The sequence below is a fragment of the Ovis aries genome, chromosome 4, assembly GCF_016772045.2.
Source record: "Ovis aries strain OAR_USU_Benz2616 breed Rambouillet chromosome 4, ARS-UI_Ramb_v3.0, whole genome shotgun sequence".
Classification (NCBI taxonomy): Eukaryota; Metazoa; Chordata; class Mammalia; order Artiodactyla; family Bovidae; genus Ovis; species Ovis aries.
In genome coordinates this window covers 49,724,282-49,744,565 of record NC_056057.1, presented here as the reverse complement: position 1 = coordinate 49,744,565, position 20,284 = coordinate 49,724,282, and the positions used below count along the sequence as shown (strand labels likewise).

The following is a 20,284-nucleotide window of genomic DNA, read 5'->3' as shown; positions in this document are numbered from 1 at the left end:
CAGGCAGCATCCAAGGAAACTATAACTGGCAGCTATTTCACTGATGCCTGTTATCACTGCTGAAGCATTAAAATACTGGCTGAAATGAATAGGAAAGTAAACAAACAAAATAACACATGGTAGTACCAAAACACTGCCCTGGAGGATCTTCACATGGGGTTCTAGTCCTTCCTACTCAAAGTGTGGCTGTGAGAGGAGAGCACTGCTATCACCTGGGAGCCTGTGAGAAATACAAACTCAGGCCCCACCACTGATCTACTCATCAGAATCTGCATTTTAAACAAGACCCTCCGATGATGTATAGGCATATTAAAGCTTGAGAAACTGTTTTTGGTGACCCTGCAATTTTCCCATGCAAAGTTCTGGCCTGAAAATAGAATCTCCTTGCTGAAGCCTACCCCTAAGGATAAAACTAAGGGTTAATTTCATAGCTGTCTTCTAGGTCTATCTGAAGCAAAAGAATTAAATACTAAATTAATTTAATTCCAATACCAAAATTACCATCTTAGACACACACACTGACAATGTTGTATCTTTTCACTAACAATTATTTGAATTCATTTTGGTGAAAGATCACTAGAGATCATAGTTTCCATGTCCTTTGTTTCACAGAATCATTATCATTCTAGATAAAAGAAATCTAAGATTATCTGGAAGCCCATCAAAATCTTTTAGTTGCTTATTCTACTATTTAATACTACCAGGAAATGTTTTTCACTCATAAACTAAATTCCTACACTTTCTATCTTAATTCCATTTCTTCTTCTTCCATCATTAGTTACCAGCAACCCCATTCTTTACAGCTTTAGTTTAGGTGATAATTCTGGAGGACCTGGATCAAAGTGGGCAAAACTTGTACTATGTGGTCCTAAAATAAAATCTCCAAAGTTACAAAATGTAATCTGTGATCCTGGAGGATATAACATAAACATAACTGGTATCAGACAAGGAGCTTTAAAAAGTAATTTCAGGGTATAATATGACCCAGCATAGAAGACTTGGTATAATGCAGCATGAAATGTATTTTAAAGTATTCTTTATAAAAATGGCCTTCTAAAAAAGACTTCATCTTGTAAGAGCGGGTTTTGATGTAATGTTTTCTTCTCTGGCATCAATCTGAAAACTATTAAGATGTTCAGTCTGACCAAAAAAAGAACTGAAATAAGTTATACAAGTTGATTCAGGTTTCACATGAGAACTTGGTAGCAAGGGTTCTTCCCCAAATGACCAAACAGCAATGATTGAGCATAATCTGCAAAGAAGGGAGCAGGGCACTGAGGTCAGGGAGCAGGGCACTGAGGTCAGGGTGCAGGGCACTGACGTCAGGATGCAGGGCAAAGTCTGAACAGCATGATCACTCCTTCTGAGAGAGGGGATTCTAGAAATACATCCCAAACCAAAGATGAGAGATTTCAAAACTTTTATGAAGAAAAAAAAAAAAAATCCTTCTACCTTTAAAGTCAAGTAGAAGTTTACTTTTAAAATATGTATAATATAAAAGTCATACATTAAAATATAATACTGGCTGGTGAGAGAGGCACTCCCCCATGGACCTTGCATACCCCTACTGAGTGGACGAAGAATGCAGTCTTAGCCTCTCTTCATCTGGGCCACTTCTCAGAGCTGTGTCTGCAGTAACCTTTGATGAATGACCTAACGCCTTCCCCCAACACACAGCAGGCACTCATACTTGCTCTGACAGCAGTCACCTCTCAGCAACCAGAACACAACCCAATGCACACACAGGCATCTGTGGTGGGGCCTTTGCATTGCCCTGGGTGATGTCAGCTTGTAAAGAGGGTGAAATCCAAGACCCTTCACAGTTCTTCATATGGACACTGAAAAAAATCATCTCTATTACTGAGATTCATCTTACCGGATCCAGGTTCTTGAATAGCAGGATGTCTTTGCAAGCCTCTTGCAATCGATTTCTCTGATCGTCAGTTTTGGGATGTATAATCTATAAGAACACCAAATCCACAATTAGACTAGTCTCCTTACTCATAATGGATAAAATTTCCTAGCAGGACATTAGAAGGAAGAATGGTTACAGTTGAGGTTCACTTTAGGTGACTAGACATTAACTACCAGCCTGCTAATAGGGGAAAGTAATACAACTTGTCTCAGGGAGGTGGTGGGCATTAATCAATACAGCACTTGAATGTTTCCCAAAGAAGTGTTTCCCCCAGGTTAGCAAGTTCATTCTGTAAAGGTCTGGATGGGCTAATCACTAAAGACTCTGAAGGTCCATCGGGAACATAAAAAGGACTAAGTGTTGTAACAGTTATGTTGAAAATCTACAGACTGTCTTTATTCTGTTTGCATGCTAAGTCCCCTCAGGTGTATCTGACTCTTTGCGACCTCACCTGGAAGCCCATCAAAATCTTTTAGTCCCTATTCTACTATTTAATACTACCAGGAAATTTTCCACTAATAGTCTGCCAGGCTCCTCTGTTCACAGGATTCTCCAGGCAAGAATACTGAAGTGGATTGCCATGCCCTCCTCCAGGGGATCTTCCCGACCCAGGGATCAAACCCTTATCTCATGTGTCCCACACTGGCAGGCAGATTCTTTGCCTCGAGCCCCACCTGGGAAGCCCTTATGCTGTTTAATACTCTTAATATTCTTTAATACTGTTTCATACTTTTTACCACTAAACTTAATACTCTTTCAGAATGTAGCCCCTTTCTTCAAAACTTGATAAAATGTCTAGACGTGAGTACATTCTTACCTGTATATTCGATATTAAATACATTTTATGCATGACACATTTAACCGAGCCCACAGGGAGTGATTTTGCACAGGGAGCAAGCAATCATGTACTGTCACATCAGGAGACTATGGATTTGAGGGAAAAGGAATCTAACACTCCTGCTGCGCTCATTTGAGAATGAGCTCAAAGAAGACCACTGCCCGAGGTGCTCAAACTTTCAGCCTGGAGGGCGAAGGCCAAGAGAATGCCCTCGGTAAGTGAGCTGGCCAGCTCTTCAGAGTCCCTTCTGACCACCGGAAGGCTCAACTGACTTGGACCCAAAGGCCCGTTCTTTTGTGAACATGGGTACCATATAACTATAAAATGGGGTAACGAGGCAAGAGATGGTCCTAAAAGCAGAAGACACCTCGTGGGTCTCCTGGAGACCCTTACATCACCTTTTCCTACTCTAATGTCACACACACAGTGACCGGAGGACGTGATGATGAGTAGGGGCCCCACCATCAGAACAACCAGGGTCGGCCAGTGCTGAGCTTTGTGTCCATGACTATATCAAAACTTACAATGGGAAATTAAAACCAGCATTTCAAACCCATCTCAGATGGCTAAAAGCCAGAGGCCCAAGAAGAACTCAGGAAATGTACAGTATATGTGTACTATTCATCTGTGTACTCTTCACAACTATTAGCCAGTGAGAGAAGGCAGCTGTTGCAGATTTTTCTCTAAAAGGGTAAGGGATATGCAAACTAGTGTTTCCTATCTAACCAATATTCACATCAAACTAGATTCTGTTATGGCGTGTGGACCTAGAAAAAGCAGATCCTGCTGCCTAAGAACTCACTGCTGTTTAAGAAACTTTAAAAATTTGGATATGAACTAAATCATGCCAACCAAAATTCATATCTGCCTACGTCAAATAAGGATGATTTTAACACAAGCAAACAAAACAAAAAGTTATTTCTCACTTCACAAAAACCATCTGGAACTTCAAACTGAAGTGATCAGAAATGTTTGCCTACTGAGAAGCTCTCTCCGCAGAAAGAAAAGGTTGGGGATACCATGTCACAGATGTTGAAAATAATTTCCTGAGCCCAAGATGGAGCCACCCCTGCCCAGGGTGCCACATCAGCAAAGCAAAGCTGAGATCACTCCCATGTCTCTAGAAACGCTCCACTTCGCCAGCAATACAGTGTATCCAGTCAGCCGGTCCCCAAAGGCCAAGCCAAATCTGGGCTCCATGCTCACTTCCTTGTTCCTCATTCACTTTCTGTTTTTCTCTTCCTTGTTCCTTATTCTTTATCCTCTAAAAGCTTCCTGCCCTCCACCCCACTGTGCAGTTCTCTGGACCCTCGGGAATGGGGACTGCCTGCTTCATGCAGCATTAAATAAAATGTATATCACTGAAACTGTCTTCTTCAATCATTTTCAACACCATATTGCACCTGATTTACTTTTCCTCATCAATTTAAGTCTTTCTCCCCCAACCCATTCACTTCGTATGAACACGTCACACAAAAACCTGTCTTCTTCTTCTCTCTCTTTCTCCTGCTACTTCTCTTATGGATTCACAGTTCCAAATTTTGTTTCTCCATCCTGCTACTGCTGCTACTGCGTACCGCTCTCCTCCCTGCTTTCTTTATTCCCCTCTCTTCCTTCTGCCTGCCATCACTTGTCAGGGTCTTTTATCTACCATACTCGCCGCTCACCCTCAACCTCTGCCATTAAAATTCCTGCTCTGCATGCTGAAAAGCAAACAGTCAGAAATCAGGTGAATCTTTGAAGCTCTGCCCTCCCTGCCCTGTACCAACTGTTCAGATGCTCTCCTCCTCCTACAGACTCATTTCCTTCTGTTGGCTTTGGTGGGATCTGACATCCGAGATCTGCCTCTGGACAATTAAGGTCTTCTATGTGCCCAAGCGTGATTTCTACTAGGGGTGATTTTGGTTTTTATTATTTATTTCTGATTTCAAGATAAAAATCTTTTTGTTCAAACAAATATTGATGTGGCATTTACCATGTGCCAGGCACTGTTTTAAGGGCTTCACAAACATTAGCTTTATTCTAGTAATAGGGAGTGTAGATGGCACAGTGGTAAAGAATCTGCCTGCCAATGCAGGAGACCCAAGAGACATGGGTTTAATCTCTGGGTCAGAAAGATTCCCTGGAGTAGGAAATGGCAACCCACTCCAGTATTCTTGCCTGGAAAATTCCATGGACAGAGGAGCTTGGCAGGCTATAGTCCATAGGGTCACATTCCGCTGGATTCAACTGAGCGTGTGCCCACACACATCCTAGTAACAGGCTCCACGAAGCAGGTGACTGCTCAGTGAAATAAGTCAGAGAAAGACAAACAATGCATGGCCTCTCAAAAGGAAAGACGTAAGAAAATCAACTTGCCCAGGCAACTTCTTCAGTGTGACACAGTTGAGAAGCTGTAGTGCTGGGATTCACCCCAGGCAGGCTAGCCACAGAGTTCTTACTATAAGCCAAGGTCAGCACACCATTGCCTGAAGGCCACATTTCTTTCTGTAGGATCCCTACACTGACAACGATTTTCTTAATGACTGTGGGAGGATAATCAAAAGAATGTTTCCTAACATATGAAAAGTATAAGTAATTCAAATCTCCACAAGTAAAGTTTCATGGGTCACAGCCACACGTGTTTGTTTATGTATTATCTACAGCTGCTTTTAAGCTGAAACAGCAGAGCTGAAGAGTTGTGACAGAAACTGAAAGGCCCCCAAAGCATGAAGTATCAATTATTTGAAAATAGAATTCCCAGGAAAAAAGAAACTTTACAGGAAAAGTGTGTCAACTACTGCTATAAACCTCCGTAGCCTTTCAATTTAAAAAAAATAGAAGAAACAATAAGACTGACACCTTTTCTTTAAAGAAAACACTGTGTCTATTTTGTTAAGCAAGGGAAGTCTGTACAAGATGTTTTCATATCTGTCCAATATGTTCTCCACACAGAGCTGAAAGTAATCTTTTAAAAGTTTAAATCAGAACACCCCATTCTCCAGAGTAAACCCTTGGTAGAGGCCATCACATTCCCACCTCCTCCTGCATCTTCCCCTCAGCCACTCAGCTCCAGCCACACCAGCCCTCACTCAGAGCCTCAGACTCTTCCCACTCTGATGGGCGTGGGTCAACCCAAAATGCACTCCCAGACTTTTGGCAAGATTCTCGCCCTGTTCATCCTCTGGTCTCACTTCAAGGAGCCCTTCTCCCTCTATTCTGTTTCATTAGGGACCTAGTTGATCTGGGGGGTTTCGTTTTAATTCCTACACCCTATCACACTGTCCTTTCAACAGTTCATATTTTGTGACTGCTAATTTGCTAGCTTTCTGTTAGCTTCTGTTATTAGACTCTGAGCTCCAAGACGGCAAGGACTTGTCCATCATGCTCACCACTGTACACTTAGCATTCGACCAGATATGCAGAAAGCACTCCCAAAACATTTCATGGAGTACAAAATGAAGAAGTACTGTACTCTTAAATTTACTAGCTCTTCTCTGCCCGTTTCTACATGCTAGATGTACATAACCCTTACATTTCCATTTATTAAAGGTATTCCAAGTAAAATCTAATTTCTTATTTTCCAAAGTCAATCTTAAATACTTAAGTTTTCTTTGAATACATATTATTTGATAAAAAAAAATATCTATTTACACAGCTCTGAGATTACAGGTTGTTGTTGTTGCTTAGTCACTAAGTTGTATCCAGCTCTTCATGACCTTACAGACTGTAGCCCACCAGGCTCCTCTATCCATGGGATTCTCTAGGTAAGAATACTGGAATGGGTTGCCATTTCCTTCTTCAGGGGATCTCTCAGACACAGGGATCAAACTTGTGTCTCCTGCTTGGCAGGCTGGCAGGCAGATTTTTTTTTTTTACCACTGACCCACCAGGGAAGCCCAATAAAATAAACAGTCTTTGAAATAAGGCAAAATGTCCAAATGAAAGGTTAATTTATCAAAATGCACTGTGTGTTTTCCTTATGGACATTTTCTAAAGCCAATTAATTTTGAAATCTATAATAATCATTTCTAAAGGCTATGGTACAAATTGCCTTATAGTATCTATTAGTAAGACAAAAAATTGTAGTTTTTAGCAACATGGTTAGAGAACAGTCAACTTAATGAAAACACCAAGACACTTTATTATAATGATTAATCATGAAATAATTACCAAAAATCTACTAAAGTAACATCGAAGGGTGACAGGCACAACTTGGGTTGAATGTCCAACCCACAAGATGCCTCCTTCACCAGGAACTGCCCTTATCTATCTATTTATATACCTTTAAAAAAATTATAGTTAATTTACAAAGTTGTGTTAGTTTCAGATGTAAAGCAATTGTTATATATATATATATATATATATATATATATGTTTTTCAGATTATTTTCCATTATAGGTTATTATAAATACTGAATACAGTTCACTATGCTATGTCGGTTATTGTTCTTTACCTATTTTATAAATACATATATACAGTAGTGTGTATATGTTAATCCCAAACACCTAATTTCTCTCTCCTCCAACTCCCACTATCTGCTATGGTAACCATAAATTTGTTTTCTATGTCTACGAGTCTATTTCTGTTTTGTAAATAAATTGACTTATACAATTTTTTAAGATTTCATATACAAGTGATATCATATGGTATCTGTCTTTGTCTCACTTCACTCAGTATAGCAATTTCTAGGTTTATCTGTGTTGCTACAGATGGCACTGCTCCATTCTTTTTTGTGGCTGAGTAGTATCCATTGTATGTATCTGCCACATCTTTATCCATTCACCTGTGGAGGGACATTTAGGTTGTTTCCAAGTCTTGGCTATTATATAAGTGGTGCTATCAACACCAGGGTACATGCATCTTTTTGAATTAAAGTTTTCTCTGGATATATGCCCAGGAGTGGGATTGCAGGATACCCTCATTTTAAGTGAGGCCAGTTAAGTCTGTACTCCTTGGCCTGGCCCCCAACCCCAAAGTCAGGTCTGTGAAAACTCTCCACAAGGAAACTAGGATTGTGAACTGAGAGACGTAAGAGCTAGTGGCAGCTGAGTCCCTTTCAGTATTGATACTCTTAAGTGCTACACCAGTGCTGTGAAAGGGCCCCAGAGGGGGCTGGCTCCTGCCTGCTAGCCACAGCCTGGGGTTTTCTTTAACTCTCTCAGGAATTCTGTAAGATCTCCAAGCACATGTCCAATAGTTCCCTAATGTTTTTGTTTTTTAATCTCAATGTGATTAGGGGTTTCTTTCCCCCAGCCAGATGATTCTTATCTGGTATAGTCCTCCCAACAAGACTGTCAGCAATTAGTTGGGGTGATCCAGTCAAACCACTTTACCTATGGCATGGACCAAATGGTAGCTAACAGTCATCGAGTCCATGAGATACCATATATTGCTTTCAAACTATATTTTTAAATGTTCTTTTTAATTTAAATTTTTACTAAGTCAAACCAGCTCATCAAACATCTCAATTACTAAGCTTTATCATATACATTTATACACAAATACAAAGTATGATTGGAGTAGGAAATGGCAACCCACTTCAGCATTCTTGCCTGGAAAATTGCATGGAAAGAGGAGTCTGGAGGGCTACAGTCCATGGGGTTGCAAAGAGTCGGACATGACTGAGCACATATACATACACACATACGCACACACACACACTGCTGTCTTCAAAGTAGCCTATTATTGTTTCGTTGAAATACATAAATAGGATAGGGGAGGGTTGCTTGGACCACATTATGGTGGTTATAGCACATTAAACATAGTGATGATACCTTGACCCTAAGGCAACATAATTTTCAGACTGGAATTTATGGATTTCATAAAAATATGTAAGTTTTGGTTCTCAGAAGTGAATACTGCAAGTCTGGTACTGTCCCCATCATGGACAATTGTAAAATGGGATTTCCTTCAAAATCTTCTGTGTCATTTAAGGTTCCTGATCTTTCTATCACTGGATTTTATTTACATTTCAGGGAGCTTAATGATGTAATGTCTTAGGGACTCAAGTATTCTGCTTTTCTATAAAACTCAATCTTATTGAAGTATTTTTCAGAGCTACAGAAACAGATTTTCTTTTCATTTTTTAACACCAAGTGAAAAAAAAGAAACGTTTGTAATGTACTCAAAAATAAATAAATAAATGATTACTTTCCATTTCCAGGCTCAGTAATCTATTTAGTTTACTTTCTACTAAATAAGTAATAGGAGAATGGAACAAAAGGACACAGCTTAAAAAGTGTTTCAAAGCAGACAAGTTCTTATAAAAACCTTAGGCCCTCCAAATCAGTTTCTGAGCAAACAATCAGATACACAGATTTTAAAAAATAATAACTTCTGTACTGACACTTTAGATGTAATTTTATTGTGTCTGTTGTTGTTTCAGAGTAAGCATCTGTTGTGATAAATTAGTAGGAGCAAAAGTCTTTTCCCAGTATTTTTCTTTGCTAGAAATACTTACTTATCTAAGAAAAATAACATTATCACTTTGGGAAAGATAGCTAAAAACATTTTTCATCACAGGCTGTATTTTTGCAAGAGAAATGAAAGCACAACTTCAGTGAGTTATGATGTCCATCTTTCGTTTTATCCAAAGAGAGAGAGGCTTTGGATCAAAGTAACTACACAGAACACGAAGCAGTAAGCTATCAGAGAGAAGACTACAAAAAGAAACAGTCAAAATAATTCCATTATGCTTTCTGTTAATCTATAAGCCTGTTAACATCTTTTCTATTACTATTTTCCTTATCCAAGACAAGAGTATAATGTAAAATTAATATATTCAGTAAGCTACATACCCTGGATTCAGCATCATCTTCTTCTTCATCAGGGTTATAAGCTTCTGCACATACTGTAAAGATAAACATGGAAATTTTAAAGATTCTTTCACCAAGAAACATGCTACAATAAATATATCTTTAAAAATTAATGAACAAGAAGAATGCTGTGGTGTGAAAAAGCATGAATCCACCTCATCCAGGGCAGGTAGTCTACCCCCCAAAGCCAGTCCGCTATTGCAATTTATACGTTATTTACTAAAATATGAAGCTGCCCTTTTAGGCACTGATAACTTCTTTTCTTTCTTTTACTCAGAGAAACATAGCTAACCTCTTTCACCTTCATTTCCAAGCTGGAGAAATGGTTAAGATCAAAAATTACTGGAAAGAACAGGCACACACAAAATCTAAGTCTGCTTTGAGATGGTCAATTTAATCATGCAATTATGAGTAACTTGCATAAATTATCCATAATTCAATCTTCCAGGAATAAATACTATTAATATTTTGCATATTCCTTTCCAGTCTTTATTCTGAGCTCAGTTCATACTGCATTCAAAATTTTAAAACTTGATTTTTCATTTAACACCGTAAGAATTCTGCATGCCACTGGAAATATTTTATAAATATTTTTTAAAGACTGCTAATTATTTATCATAAGATCCAATTTACTACTCCCCTTAACGCTAGCCAGAAAATTGGCTTCTATTGAAACAACCTTGCAGTAAATATCTTAATGCACAAATATTTGTCGACATTTCAGATTATGTTGTGGAATTATTCCCAAATGTTATTTTGGGGGCTAAAAGGTATGACAACTTTTAAGGCATATTTATCACGACATTTCTTCGCAGGGGGATTATACCCATCCAGTGTTCTATAAGGAATGTGTGAGGAGACTCCCCTAAATGGTACCACAGAGTTAGATATCATTGACAATTTAAATGAAAAAAAGATTTAAATTTTTAAGTATTATTGAATTTGAACAATTTTCAAATGTGTGTAGGCAGACTGTATATCCTCTTTTGTCCCTATGCCTGAGATATTTACTTCTGTATTTTATTTTCTTTTTGATTTACACCGGTTTCTCAATACAAGTTTGACATATCTCTTATAATCATTTTATCCAATTTTCTTTTTTTCTTTGGCTATGTTATGTGCTTGCAGGATCTTAGTTCCGAGACTATGGATTAAACTCAGACCAAGGTAGTGAAAGCACGGAGTCCTAACTACTGGACGGCAGGAAGTTCCGTCCAATTTGCTTTTTAACTATAATTACTGGAGAAGGAAATGGCAACCCACTCCAGTGTTCTTGCCTGGAGAATCCCAGGGACGGGGGAGCCTGGTGGGCTGCCATCTATGGGGTCGCACAGAGACGGACACGACTGAAGTGACTTAGCAGCAGCAACTCATGTTTTTTGTTTTTAATGTAATGGCATCGAGAAAAAAAATTCCCCAATATGATTTAAACCCAATGTTAAACATCACAAAAGTACCATTGCTTCTGAGTTTGGTATTTGCAAATCTTTTTTATTTGCAAATTTACAGATCTGTAACTTCTCTTCTTTCAGTTTGTAAAGGAAGACCTTTTTACATTTATGCTTTAATCCAGGTGGTGCTAGTGGTAAAAAACCCACCTGTCAATGCTGGAGATACTAAGTCACGTGTTCAGTCCCTAGGTCGGGAAGATCCCTAGAGGAGGGGATGGGAACCCACTCCAGTACTCTTGCCTGCAGAGTCTCATGGACAGAGAAGCCTACCAGGCTACAGTCCATAGGGTCGCAAGGAGCCAGACATAACTGAAGAGACTTAGCACACACACTTTAATCCATGTGGACTTGATTCTGGCATGGACATAGAAATTTAAAGAGCAGAGGACAGATGAAAGGCTGACAAACATCTTTCCAGGGGCCTCAGAAGTACTGTCATCTTTAGTCCAAGGACTGTCAATGTTATTGTGAAATCTGCCAGTGGCTTTCTGTTTACAGGCATCGTTCTACACACCTTAGCCAGTGAGTGATTCTTAACAGGGCCTATTCTGTCCCCCAGCATGACATTTAAGCAACATCTGGAGACATTTTGGCTGTTACATCTGTAGGGGGTTAAGCTGCTGGGGGAAGCTAGGAGACACCCCATCACGCACAGGACAGCTCTCCCTCATCCCTCCTTCCAACAAAGAATGATCTGATCCAAAACGTCAACAGTGCTGAGGATGAGAAGCCTTGACCAGGTGTATATTTTCTCCTTTAGTCTCACAACCCTAGGTGTCATATCACCACTTGGGAGATGAAAGAACAGGGCATAGTTATATATCTTGGCTAAGATCACACAATGTGGTACAACCACAGGATTTGATCCCAGGCCTGTCTAGCTCACTCCAAACGCCCTATTCTTCTTCTTTTTTAATGTTTTAAAAAGCAGCTTTATTGAGATATAATTCACATGCCATACAATTCACCCATGTAAAGTGTACACTCAATGTTTTTGGTATATTACATTATTAATTTATTGTAGCAGGTCCTGGAACTTCATTCCTTTTTATGGAAAGGGCTTGTTCTCAACCACTGTTCTGCCCTTGCTGGCTTCGGTGAACTCACCAACAAAATGCCTGGACCTCAGCCTTCTGCCTCAGAAATCTAACAGGAGGAGGCCTTCTCCCAGGGACAGGCTCCCATTAAAGAACCTCACTGATGAATATCACCAGGATGCCAGCTTAGTAACTAACTTCCTGAATTATTACAGAGTCACCATAACCAGCCAGCTCTCTCCCTGAAGGAAGACCACAGAAGTCAAATCACAATTAAAAGCTTCCTTGGTGAGAAGGAGATGGGAGGAAGAGAGAGTCTGTCAAATAAACTGTTTAATGCATCAGTCTGGGACAGCCTAATGTGGATGAAAGTGAAAGAGGAGAGTGAAAAAGTTGGCTTAAAGCTCAACATTCGGAAAACTAAGATCATGGCATCTGGTCCCATCACTTCATGGCAGATAGACGAGGAAACAGTGGCTGACTTTATTTTTCTGAGCTCCAAAATCACTGCAGATGGCAATTGCAGCAATGAAATTAAAAGATGCTTACTCCTTGGAAGGAAATTTATGACCAACCTAGATAGCATATTAAAAACCAGAGACATTACTTTGCCAACAAAGGTCCGTCTAGTCAAGGCTATCGTTTTCCAGTGGTCATGTATGGATGTGAGAGTTGGACTGTAAAGAAAGCTGAGTGCCGAAGAATTGATGCTTTTGAACTGTGGTGTTGGAGAAGACTCTTGAGAGTCCCTTGGGCTGCAAGGACTCCAACCAGTCCATCCTAGAGGAGGTCAATCCTGGGTGTTCATTGGAAGGACTGATGCTAAAGTTGAAACTCCAATACTTTGGCCACCTGATGCAAAGAGCTGACTCATTGGCAAAGACCCTGATCCTGGGAAAGATGGAAGGCAGGAGGAGAAGGGGACGACAGAGGATGAGATGGTTGGATGGCATCATCGACTCGATGGACATGGGTTTGGGTGGACTCAGGGAGTTGGTGATGGACAGGGAGGCCTGGCGTGCTGCAGTTCACGGGGTTGCAAAGAGCTGGACACGACTGAGCGACTGAACTGAACTGAACTGAACTGGGACAGCCCAAGGCACACACATACAACACACACAGTCCTGAGAACGTGGCCCAGACTCTAGAATTGTGTTGCCGCAACTTTCCTAAAAGCAGGAGAGCATCTACGTCTAAAGCTTGGCTCTGTAATTTTCTTTATCCCTGTCTGACCAACCTCACAGGCAGGACTGATATATAACTCGCAGGGCTCAGTGCACAGTGAAAATACAGGCCCATTTTCATAAATTAAAAAACCTAAGAGAACAAGAGCAGAACACTAAACCAAAGCCGAGGCTCTTGGGAGTGTGGATACCACAAAGTCAACCATTCTAATGGTGTCTGTATGTTCAGTGAGGTGATATTGTAAGATATTATGTTCTTCAAGGTAACCTGTTATATATAGCACCTTGACCCATTAATGTTGATCTTCAGTTTTAGTTCACAGAAGGAAATCTTAATCCTCTAATTTGTAAGTTTCAAGCCCCTAAATGCTGACTAAAAATTGTCACTAGCAAGAATCTATTCTCTTTCTAAATAATTTATCAATTGCTTCAGTATTATTACTTAATACTCTTCTGATTTGTGAAACCTACCTTATCACGTATTTCTTTCTGGACTGTTCATTCCATTGAATCATCTGTTGTTCCAATATTACAAGGTTTAGCTCTGGCACTGAAGTGCGGTAGTTTCACTATATTAAAACTCATCTACTGCACCTCCTACACTGCCATGGGACCCTCACGCCTCCTTACTTTCACTGACACAGTATCTTCTGATTGGAATTTCCCCCACATCCTCCTTTCCAAGCCATCCCTTCTCTTCAGGCCCAGCCGAAAAATCAGATCAATGGCAGAGTTGTGAGTTCCAACAGAGACTTTATGGCCTACAAGCCTAAAATATTTACAATCTGGTTTTTACAAGCTGAATTTTGTCCCTCCACGTTTTATATATTGAAGCCCTAACCCCTAATGCCTCAAAATGTGACAGTATTTGGAGGCAGAGCCTTTAAAGGGGTGATTAACTTAAAATCAAACAACTAGGTTGGGCCCTAATCCAATCTGACTGGTGTCTTTATAATAAGAGGAACTCTGGACACAGAGACACACCAAGGATGCACACTAGTGGAGGAAGGACCAGGAGACAGCACAGTGAGAAGGTGGTCTTCTGCAAACCAAGGAGAGAAGCCTTATGAGAAACTAAATATGCTGACACGTTGCTCTTAGCTTTCTACCCTCCAGGACTGTGAGAAAATACATTTCTGTGGTTTAAGCCAAAAAAATAAAGTGAGATCAAGAGTCAAACACTGACCTCTTGCTTAGACAAGGGCTAACTTAGGATACGCCACTCTGTGTTCCCTTTGCACTGTGGACAGAGTCCATTACCATCACCTACTGCTGCTGCTGTTGCTAAGTCGCTTCAGCCGTGTCCAACTCTGTGCGACCCCATAGACGGCAGCCCACCAGGCTCCTCCATCCTTGGGATTCTCCAGGCAAGAACACTGGAGTGAGGTGCCACTGCCTTCTCCAATGCATGAAAGTGAAAAGTGAAAGTGAAGTCGCTCAGTCGTGTCCAACACTTTACCAAACAGGTTACCAGCTATGCCCCGCCCAGGCAGAACTGTAGCGCTTCGAAAACTATGTTCATTTCTCTATGTCCCTAGTACTGACCAGTGGCTTAGCGGTAAAGAATCCACCTGCAATGCAGGAGACGCAGATTCAATCCCTGGGTTGGGAAGAACCCCTGGAGAAGGAAATGGCAACCCATTCCAGTATTCTTGCCTGGGAAATCCGACAGACACAGGAGCCCGGCAGGTTACAGTCCATGGGGTTGCAAAAGAGTAAGACACAACTTAGCAACTAAACAACCATGAAAAGCACCAACCTGGCACAGTGACTGGCTCAGTGCACATTTTTTGAAAGAATGACTGATGAACAAACCAGCTTGAAGGTCCTCGAGGGCAGAGATGATGTCTCTTTTAAATATCACCCAATAATCTACCTGTATTATAGACTCTCAAACAAAAATACATAGAATGAATGAATAAAAAGTTGTTCTTTGTATACTATTTGTCCAAAAAAATGGGAACAGAGAGGATGAGTGAAAATGAGGACCTTCCATCTTGTTCACCAAAGGACCTGGCACAGAGGTTAGGAGCTTAGTGAATACCTATGCAAGAAATGAATGAACGAAAGACTCTCTATCTGGATAGACCCTTAAGCCCAAGCATCCAGATACCCTGAGCTGCCTTGAATTTTTTTTTCAAGTGTACCCCATCCCTCCTGGGAAATCTGAAATTGAGCCTGAAACTATATACTCTATTCTGTTTGGCAATTACACAGTTATGAGAAAAAGAGCCTTCTTCTTTATGTGAACCCTATGTTGAGTTTTCCTGCAAAGTTGTGTATATATGTATTTGGATAATACAATAGTAATCTAGAATGCTCCAAGAATTTTAGTAGTTTCCCACATTGCAGACAGTATAATGTGTACTAGCATAGCCAGACAAATGCCAGGGTTTGCAGGACAGAAAAGTGAAAACTATATATTGGGTCTGCATCTTGTGGGACTTGGCCCTCAATATTTTCATGCACTACCCACCCACACACACACACACACACACACACACACACACACACACAATGTGACAGACAAGGGCCAAATATTCCTATATTTATTCCATTTTCCTATATTTAAAAGCACATTGTCTTTTCCAACATCATTTCCTATAGGGTGTCCAAAAACTCACTTCAATTCTGACACTACCTACCCAAAGTTAGCATTATATCCCAAGAGTTGAAGCAGTAGTCCCACAAGACTGTCCCCACTTTAGGCATCAATCACAATTCCCAGGCTACCATACTTCTGACCAACCAGCTATAAACTGAGGGTTCCCACAACACCCTCCTCTAGTTTGATAATTCAGTAGAATGACTCATAAAACTTGGGAAGTACTTGCCTTTCTCTTACTGGTTTATTATAAAGAATACAACTCAAGAATAGCCAAAAGGATGAGAAGTACAGGGTGAGATATGGTGGGAGGGGCACAGCCTCCACGCCCTCTCTGGATGCCACCCTCCCAACTTCGTGCTGTGCTCCCCAGTCTGCAAGCTCTCTGCAGCTGGTTGTTTAGGGGTTTCTATGGAGGTTTTGTTACATGGGCACAAACCAGTGGCCTTTGGTTAAACCAGTGGCCTTTGGTGATTAACCTCCATCTCCAGTCCCTTTCCCATACTCCGAGGCTGGACTGAGTTCCAAGCTTCCAATCATAGTTTGGTCTTTCTGGGACCAGCCCCCATTCTGAAGCTATCAAGAAGCCCCTCAGCCAAGAAACTCTGGTGAGCACACCAAAGAAATCAGGAGATCCCCAGGGTTTTAGGAACTCTGTACCAGGCACCAGGACCAAGTATCTTTTTCTTTTAATACTGCACAAGGGATTACACCAACTCCAGGGTTTTTCACCAAGTGCCCACTATACTTTGTTGGGGAATGTATAAAAATCAGTACAGTCAAAACAGCTGTGCCCTGGACAAGTTTACCCTGTGAGTTCTGAAAAAGCCAACAAAGAATAAAGGAAGCAGGCCCAGCTCCATGAGCCACTGGGCCTCAGCACCTGGCACGGAGCCCTGCACACAGTACAGCCTCAATAAATATTTGCGGAAGGAATCAAAAGCAAATGTGGCCTGCAGAGAAAGACTGCGTGCTTCAGAGGTCGAAAACCTAGGGGAAAAATGGACTTCTGCAAAATATGTAAAATTTACTTCCCCAGTGTTCTCAACGCACTAAGATTTCAGCATACTTATTTAAATGATAATCAGCTTGAAATAAAGCTATTATAAAAGCACAGGTGTATTAGACAACAGAGTTCTGATGCAATGTGGTTAAACTTAGCTTACTGAAGTGGAAATGAGCTCCTACAAAGAGAGGAAAAAAAAGTACCTTTTACAAATACTAGTTTAAGGCATGCATTTTCAAACAAGATTAGTTGGGGGAAGGGGCAAAAACCAAACTTTACTTTTACTTTACTTTTCTTCCATATAAACCATAGATATACATACAATTGTTGTTTAGTTGCTCAGTAGTGTCCTTCTCTTCTGTGACCCCATGGACTGTAGCCCGCCAGGCTCCTCTCTCTGTGGGATTTCCCAGGCAAGAATACTGGAGTGGGTTGCCATTTCCTTCTCTAGGGGATCTTTCCAACCCCAGGGATCAAACCTGGGTCTCCTGCATTGACAGGTGGATTCTTACCACTGAGTCACCAGGGAAGCCCTTTTTTCCATATAAAGAATAGGTATTCCTACAATACTTAACCAGATACACAGTATATCTGTTGTACTAAAATCTCATGGAGGCGACAGTTAGGGGGAAAAAGACTAAAACAGACTTGGAGGCAGAGGCAATAATAAATATAAGACTGAGACACACTGGTAGAGGAGTACACTGGTTATAACTAAGTAAAAGGAAGAGGCATGACGACAAGCCATAGACACCCCCTCCCCTCTTCAGTCACATTTTTGCCCAGACAATCTGGTACCTATCCACTGTGACACATCAGCGATCATCTTAACACGTAACTCTCAGAGCAAAGGCATTTGGATAATATGTCCAGAAACAGAAGTTCACACTTTGATCCCAAATCACATCCAAGCAAAATGACCCACAGGAAGTCTGAACTTACTCACTTAAAAAAATAATGTTTGAAATGTGGGAGGTGATGCAGGGAGAACAATGCAAAGTATATGTATTATCACTCTATATTAGACTATGTAATTTGCTACGTCTATATATTTATAGTACTTTTTAAATATTTACTGAAATATAGTTGATCTATAATATTGTGGTAGTTTCAGGTATATAGCAAAGTGACTCAGTTATATATATATATTTTATTATTATATATTCTGCATATATAATTTTTAATTTTTATAAATTAATCCAAATGGAATCTTTTCCCATTTTAGTCATTAGAAGTATTGAGTACCACTGCCTGTGCTATAAGTAGATCCTTGTTTCCTTGTTGGTAAATACTACATACAACTATGTACCATGTATAAACTACTTGTTCTCTAGGCGATCACAGCCTAGAAAGCAAGACAGAATAACCACGATACCATCAATGCCACAACGAGGGTGTGTGCAAAGTGCACAGGAGCGAGGAAGAGAAAGAGGTGGCCTGCCGCTCAGAGAGCAAGGCTTTGCAGAAGAAGGGACTCCCTAAACTAACAATGAAGGATGGGAAGACGTTTCTTGAGAAGAGAAGATTTTGTTCACTGCTATATTTCTAGAACTTGGAAGAATGAATGGCACGTAGTAAATGTTAACAAAAATAGTGGAAGACATGAACAGTTATTCTGGTATCTCTTTTTTGACGCTTAGACCTAAGGAAATTGCATCTGTCAGGGTAGAGTAGCTTATGCTACACAACAAGCATCCCCAAATCATCATGACTTAAAAAAACAGAAGTTTACATCTTGTTTACCCTGAACGTCTATCTCAGGATGGTGGGAAACCCCTGTGATCTTCATAGAGGCCTGAAGGTCCACAGAACTGCCTCCATTTAGAATGTTACCAGTCTCCAAGACAGTGCCAAGTTACTCACTGGCTACTAATGGGGCTCAAGACATGGCATCCCAAAACACAGTACCTCAAAACGTGGCACTCTGACATACCATTTAAGGCTGAAGGAGTTTGCGAAAATGTCAAAAGCAGGAAAGTCACTCTGACCTTCACCCCTCTACCCAGTCCTCTTCCCTGAAAGAAGAGATAACCTCCCATGTGAAAAGTACCTTCTTCTGCCTATACCAGGAGGAAAAGAAACATTCTTACTACGGGCAGAGAAGGCTGCATAAACAAACCTTGCTTCTCCTTCACCAGTTACTGCCCACAGCTCAAATTCCTCTGTCATGTCAACTCTTCACAAATTTATTTTTCCTTTGTCTAAAAGATATTAAAGTCTCCTGTTCTGGTCACTTCTTTGGGTCTTCATTTTCTTGTGAAGGCTCCTGCTGCGGCTAAGTTGCTTCAGTAGTATCCAACTCTTTCAGACCTCAAGGACGCCCGCCAGGCTTCTCTGTTCATGGGATTCTCCAGGCAGGAATATTAAGTGGGTTGCCAGGCCCCTCTAGGGGATCTTCCCGACCCAGGGATCAAACCCATGTCTCTTATGTCTCCTGCATTGACAGGTGGGTTCTTTACCACTAGCACCAACTGGGCAGTCCCAAAGGCTCCTATGTATATTTAAAATTCAATAAAAATTTGTATGCTTTTCTTGTGTTAATCTTGTATCAGTTTAATTCTTAAGCCCTGCCAGAGACCCAAAGAGGGTACTGGAGAAATTTTCCTCCCCTATGTTCCCAAAGCATCAGTGTGAAGTGACACGTCACCTCTGCCAAGAAGGTATGTACACCACCTTTCACAGGACAAGCAGCATGATCTTTCCAGAGAGACAGAGAAGTGCAATCCTACCTTGTAAAGGCCCTGAACCCACGCCTTCCTCTCCCTGTTTCTTTTTAGGGGCTTATAAGGTGAGAGAAGAGATACTGAAATCAACCTCACAGTTTACGTACAAATAGGGAGAAAAACTTCTTAACTTAAAAATCTATAAAATAAGGCTCATCAACTCTGAAAAGAATCATTACCATTTCCTTAAAAGTGCTTTTCAAATATTAATTGACCATTCAGCTATTTAATGTACAACTTAATATCCTATTTCCTGCATCAAAATATTAGAAGCTGTTATAATCTACCATGTTACTGCCTAGATTTTAGCTACAAAACGAGCAATATAAATACAAGCTGTACCTATCTTGCAGTAATGCTGGCAGGCTTCACTGAATAGTACTTAAGTTAATATTTAATTTCCAGATCAATTATGTTCATGTCAGAAAAATTAATTTAAAGATTTTAGCCAAGGTACTTAACTGTATAATCTTGTCTTGGTGAAACGATTAAACACACACCTTCCACTTAATCTAGTTGGTTTTACCTCTCCCCAAGGATATCAACAGGGCTTTAAAAATCAGCCCCTCAAAACCACCTTCTGGTTCTCCATAAATTTCTGAACTTAAAAAAATTTATTTTATATTAGAGTATAGCTGATTTATGATGTTGTCAGTTTCAGAAATACAGCAAAATGATTCAGTTATCCATATACATATATTTATTCTTTATCAGACTATTTTCCCAT

The 20,284-nt window shown here is 40.4% G+C and overlaps 1 protein-coding gene across 1 annotated transcript in view; it reads right to left on the bottom strand.

The window, feature by feature from the left end:
* Positions 1–20,284, bottom strand: part of PRKAR2B (protein kinase cAMP-dependent type II regulatory subunit beta) — a 111,055-nt gene that overhangs the window by 31,326 nt on the left and 59,445 nt on the right. Inside the window, exons 3-4 of the mRNA XM_027968589.2 lie at positions 9,534–9,586; positions 1,877–1,960 (exon numbers count right to left, since the gene is read on the bottom strand). Of these exons, the coding sequence (XP_027824390.1) occupies positions 1,877–1,960; positions 9,534–9,586 (137 nt within the window). The remainder of the gene's footprint in view (positions 1–1,876; positions 1,961–9,533; positions 9,587–20,284) is intronic.